At 39.1% G+C, this 6000-nt stretch overlaps 1 protein-coding gene across 1 annotated transcript; it reads right to left on the bottom strand.

Moving 5' to 3' along the window:
• Positions 1-1375: 1375 nt before the first annotated feature.
• On the bottom strand, positions 1376-6000 carry LOC132903398 (uncharacterized). Its single transcript, XM_060951678.1, has 3 exons — positions 5979-6000; positions 2065-2359; positions 1376-1561 (listed from the first exon to the last, which is right to left on the bottom strand). The coding sequence occupies exons 2-3, from the start codon at positions 2333-2335 to the stop codon at positions 1389-1391; spliced, it is 444 nt and encodes a 147-aa protein (XP_060807661.1). The 5' UTR covers positions 2336-2359; positions 5979-6000; the 3' UTR covers positions 1376-1388.

The raw sequence follows: 6000 nt of genomic DNA on the forward strand, positions 1-6000 counted from the left end.
TGGTTAAATACATACAGAAGCAGATAACTAATAATGGAAATTATACAGAAAATTAAATTATTTTTAAAGATATTCTTTTGCATCAGAATCTATACTTACCATTTTAAAAAGTTTAAATAAAAAACATCATTGTTTTATATTAATAATAATGTATATTCATCGCAACAGCAAAATTTTATTTTAGAAACTCGTAGCTTATGACTTTCAGAAGGAGAATAATTTAATCCTAAATTCGTTAGAAATATAACTGGATCAGCTAAAGGAGTCACATTTTAATGGTCAGAAGCGTCTTTATACGAGTACAGATATATTACGGCGAGCAATATCGTTTAGTCATAAATTTGTTTAGTTCATTAATTGTGTTTATTTGCTTATATGAATGTTGTAAAGTTGGCAGAACATTTTTTACACTTATAATTATTTCTGTCGTACAGTCTTCGATGATTATTTACTTCGAGTATGCGTCAATCGGTTTCTGGGCACAAACTTAGATCTAGCATTTGGTACTGTCGGTTAAATTATTTATTAATTAAAATAACGGTCTTCTCTTAACTTTTGTAGTAAACACAGAAACAGTACAATAAATACTGTAAGTAAACTTCTTTATTTGTAGTAGGTAGATAACATATTGCGCCTGCGTTGTTCTGATAGCAATTTGCTTTTGTTGTGATTTATAAAATAGTCTATTGCAATTATTTTGAAATAAATGAAACAAGATTTCTAAATGATATTTAATTCAACATTTTGCACAGACAGAACATTCGAACAAAAAACATGCGGGCGAAGTGTGACAAGAAAATAAAGCGAACAACATAAAGAAAATAAGATGCACAGACAAACATATCATACAGCCTATAAAAAAATATATGTGTGTTTGTGTGTGTGTACTCGATCACACACACCTACAACCAAATCTGCTTCAAAAAAAAAAATAGCGTCAAACATGGACAGACGAAAAAAAATAGTTTGTATACCGAGTATTGTACAAGTAAGTGCCATTTTTTTCCCGGCACCAATAAAACAAAATAACCACTCCGTCTCATTCCCATGGATGTCGTAAAAGGCGACTAAGGGATTTAGTCTGTCACTATTTGAATCTTAATTCATTCATTAAGCCAATCAGCTGAACGTGGCCTCTCAGTCTTTTGAAGACTGTTGACTTTGTCAACCCCGCAATATAGATGTGATCATATGTATGTATTGTACAACAACAGCAAAGGGTAATCGCCTTCACAAATGAAACGTTCCCGGGCGGCGACAGTAACGCCGGCTACGTGAGCTGCAAGATGATGATGCGCTCGCGCCGGTAAAATGGCGACAACAGCCTGACAAGCGCCAGGACATAGGCATACATCTAGATAGATGCAAACTGCTTCAACCCTTTTTATTCAATGCTGAATGTAGTATTCTAGCGTCGCACGCCAGACTCCCCATTCTTGAACCTTCCTCATCCATCTCCACTCAGCAACCTTGATCAGGTCGTCCGTGTATCTGATAAGAGGTTCACCCACCCAGTTCTCGTTCTCGAAACGAGAATTTTCCGCAGATTTCATCTGTGGTCCTGCAAAATTGCAAATGATTTCATTCCGAATGTTCCATTTGTCACCCTATTGCCACGCAAATTGTAAGTATTCTTTACATTCATGAGTGTATACTATACACTCATGGGGTCTAACTAGGCATATGTCTCTGGCAAGTTTCTCTCATCTTTTAGTCAGAACACGTGCAGCCAGGCTGTATCACTTTCAAGCGATTGTTTTAAGCGATGTGGTCTTTTGACCAAAGGCACAAATCGCCTTTGCCTTTAGAATGGAAGTTCTATCTCTTTTCAGCAGATTCTCCTGGCTGTAGTACCGGTGGCGTCTCCACCTCTCTGAAGAGGAGGCTGGGTGCGCCTATGACCACCGTCCTGCACCACTTTTGCGCAGATGTAATAGATTAATGGAATAAGCACTATCATCTTGTGCAATACTCATGATTAAAGTTAGATAAGATACCATAACAGGATTCATATATAAGGGAAGATCAAACGCACGAAACTTCCGAAGCAATGACCTAACTTACCCACTCCTGAATCGTGATCTTTGGTAGACCTTGTCGAAGAGAATGCAGTCTGTCCAAACTGTCCAATCTTCTTACTTCTGGCTTTTAGTCCCGATTGCATCCTCACCACTATGGAGCGGGTCTCAGGGTATGCCTTTGACCATAATCCCTGGATTGGGTTATTCAGGTTTTTACACGAAGTGACTTCCATCTTACCTTCGCAACCTTGGCAGGTAAACCTAACCCATATTTGAGTGATCATGGTTACCCATTCAGTTGCCTGAGTGGTCATGTTTCCTCACGATGTTTTCCGTCACTGTAAGAGCATCGATTAGTATTTTAAGTTTACATAACTTTCAAAAATAGTCATTAGTACATGGCCGAGGTGGAATTTAAACCTGTGCTTGCTGCGCGTCACGCATTTTAAGCGGGAACCTCACCTATTCCACCACCGACGCTCTGGCATTTACGTCAACAATCACGAAGAATAATACATCATTATTCTTCGTGATTGTTGTAAGAGAGTCTTAAACTGTGTTCTAAGAAGACACTAACGGACTGATTGAAATCGATGCATGGCCCGAACTGGCGAGTGTTAGAAATTAAAAATTAGCCATGTAGGGTCCGTGGTCTAGAAGGTGCATAAAGTAAGGATTTTCGGAAATTCCTTGTTGAGACCAGAATTAATAGGACTTTAGTTATGCGCTGGCAGATTGTAGACTAAAGCAAATAACTAGACCCAGTAATTTGGACTGTGAGTTGATTGATATGTCAGTCAGTTTTCGCTTTTATACTTATAAGTAGAAAAGAAAATTTCTATAAACTAAGGGTATTTTCAAAGGGTCTATACTATGATTTATGAATGACGCGATGAATGGGGTATGTCGTCACGGCGCTCGCAAGGCTGCGCGCGCGCATTGTCCGCGTGCACTGGGCTGTGGTTTCCCACGGTGTGTCTGACTGAGGATGGCAGTCGACTAGTGCTCGTAATGGCTGCTATTAGTCACATTGATTGAAGAGGGCTGCAAGGTCTACCGACCCGCACACCGTGGTGTCAAGGTTTCACACAGAGCATCTACTTCATTGATATAAACCTCTTGTAAGCAATAGATCCTCTAATGGATAGAGCTTTCGGTCAAGTAGTCCTCGTCGAAGATTTCATGTGAATTTCTAAAAATTCCACCCACGTCAATATTTTCAGCCACATCCGTTCAGTAGTACTTTGCGGTAAGTTGACTTTTACATTTGAATTATACTAGACTTTTGTCCTGCTCCTACGAGTATATCTAGAAATTAATGTAAACTTTATACGTCTTAAGATTGTGCCGTGTGACTTTATAGATGTCGTACATGACGACTGACGAAATTAGCACATTTATTTAGCAGCGTTTACCATGTTCTGATATGGGTTAGATTCCCGCCTGCAAAGGTTGCGATGGTCGGACGGGGGCCGCTCCTTATTTTGAGACGTGAGGATGTAACCAGAATTGACCCCTATCCCAGTGCCTTTCATCATAAATTCTACAATTACATTACATTAGTATGGCATAATATAAGATAATGAGCTACAGTGCAGCATAGCGAAACAGGTATTTAACTGCGAAATAATGATAAAATGAGTGACTAATGGTCATCGGCAGTCAGTGAAGCAGAGATGGCCGGAGGTCGGGTCGAGGCCAGCCGGCTTAGACGCAGCACCTCACCTCGCCATTCGGACATTTACTGCATCTTTACTGTCTTTACAACTTAGGTTAGGTAATAAATATTTATTATCCTCTGTGTGCCGTGTGGTTCCCAGCGCTTTAAAATAGGACCACTCCATCTCTTTCCCATGAATGTCGTAAAATGTGACTACGGGAATGGCTAATAAACTTAAGGGGAGGATAAAAATACCAGATAACTACTGACATGAATAACGAGTTGCTGACTTGGCTTAAAAGCGTAGAAGCGTATAAGTAATACTTTGCGTCCGTTTTGGGAACATCTGAATCTATATTACCATTTTCCATTTAACCACCTTCGTTTCCTATGAATCTTTCTTTCTCTCGCTTATGTCCACTCCTGTAAATCTATGGTCTTATACTTATCATACCTTTATTATTATCACTATCCTCTTTAATATACCAAACAGAACTAACCTAAAATGTATAATGAAAATAACCTTCTTCCTCCTGGCTTTAGTTCCGGTTACACCCTCACCACGCTGAAGAGGAGCTAAGCTGTAAGGGAGCTGAGGAGTAAGTGACTCCCGTCTGACCTCCGCAACCTTTGCAGGGAAACCTAACTCGTATTAGATCGATCATGGTTACTCATCCAGTTGCCTGAATGTGCAGATTTCTTCACGATGTTTTCCTTCGCCGTAAGAGCATCGGTTAATATTCAAACTGATGTCCATAACTTCGAAAAAAGTCATTGGTACATGGCATTTCAACCGGGACCTACTAATTCGACCACCGATGCTCACAATAATAAAACGGCCAGGTAAGTTGAATCGTGAACATTCCATTTCCATTCGAGTTCATCACGCATATGTTCCACGCCTCGACAGCGCGCGATTAGATTGCGCAATATCACAACATTCACACACATACCTATACTTACATAAACTATTCAGATTACAGAGGTGTACTCTTTACTTTTGTACACAGCTGTCTGAAAGAGGAGTTTGTTTGTTTGTAAACTCTTTATTGCACATAAAAATAAAACAAATTACAAAACAGTTATTGGATAATTATGATTGGAGTATTACGTGAAATACTTAATATATTCAAAAGGTGAAGAATTTCCTTGACACTTGATGCTCTTCTACTTACATTATGTCATTGGATTCCATGAAATCATTGACTACGGAAGATAGCCCACTTATTACTGTGCTCTCTAGCTACCTTAAAACAAAGCCTCCGTAAAGCTCACTTATTTGCCGCTTTATCAAAAATCGTTCAGCCACGCGAACGAAGTGATCTGCATCAGCTAGTACTCATGTGGATCCAGCTCTAAAGAGAGGAGGTAAGCTGATAGTGTCTCAATGACACCTACGCCAATTTCCACGTAGCTCATGATCTAGCCAGACTGAGAGCATTTGGGACAAGATGTAAATTTTCACGATGCGCCACATCTATCTCCCTATATTTATGACAATAGCACGGGGTGGGGGAGCCGGGGGCTGCTGATAACTGTGATAGTGCAATAAATCGGCGCACACAATTTGCTTGGTGAAACGCTTTTTATATTTTGCGTAGGCTAGTAGGCATACGGCCCAACTCTTAAGCAATTAGGTACCGGCTGAGGACACTCGCTTCAACACAGATGCAAAACGGTTTAGTGTTTAGTGACTTTAAATACTACTGAAAGTATTTGCTTACATCACATCACATCTCATCCCTCCGCAGGGTTGATAGAGCCAACAGTTTCGAAAAGATGGAAATGCTACGCTCAAGCTAAATGATGGATTAAGATTCGGATAGCGACAGGCTGCTAGCCTACCGCCTGAAAAAGGCACGTGGCACGTATTTGCCACGTCAAAAAATGGCATTACTCAATTTGCGCAAGGTTTGCGATAGAAATGTATTATAATGATGAGTATCTATGAATAGATATAAACCAAGCAAATCATTAAGATCTTTAACAGTTAGGGAATTAGTTGAAATCTAAATTAATAATTGTGTTATTAATAAAAATCATTTGTGTCAAAATAAGAAAGCTAAGGAATAATTTTCAATAATTACTACAGAAAAAAGTGACAATATCAGAATTCATTAAGAAATCTTACAACATCCTTTTTTTTGTCGTCTTTAGCGATTTAAATATCCAAACAACATTAGAAATTATTATTACGAAGAAAAGGGCAAATTCCTAGAAGCAAAATATACCAGCTTCTATTTGAAGCAGTTAGTAGGTACAATGGTCATATTAGATCATGCAACAAATTAACTTACGTGCACAGTACATGCAGAGCTG

This window comes from Amyelois transitella, chromosome 25 (assembly GCF_032362555.1).
Source record: "Amyelois transitella isolate CPQ chromosome 25, ilAmyTran1.1, whole genome shotgun sequence".
Lineage (NCBI taxonomy): Eukaryota > Metazoa > Arthropoda > Insecta > Lepidoptera > Pyralidae > Amyelois > Amyelois transitella.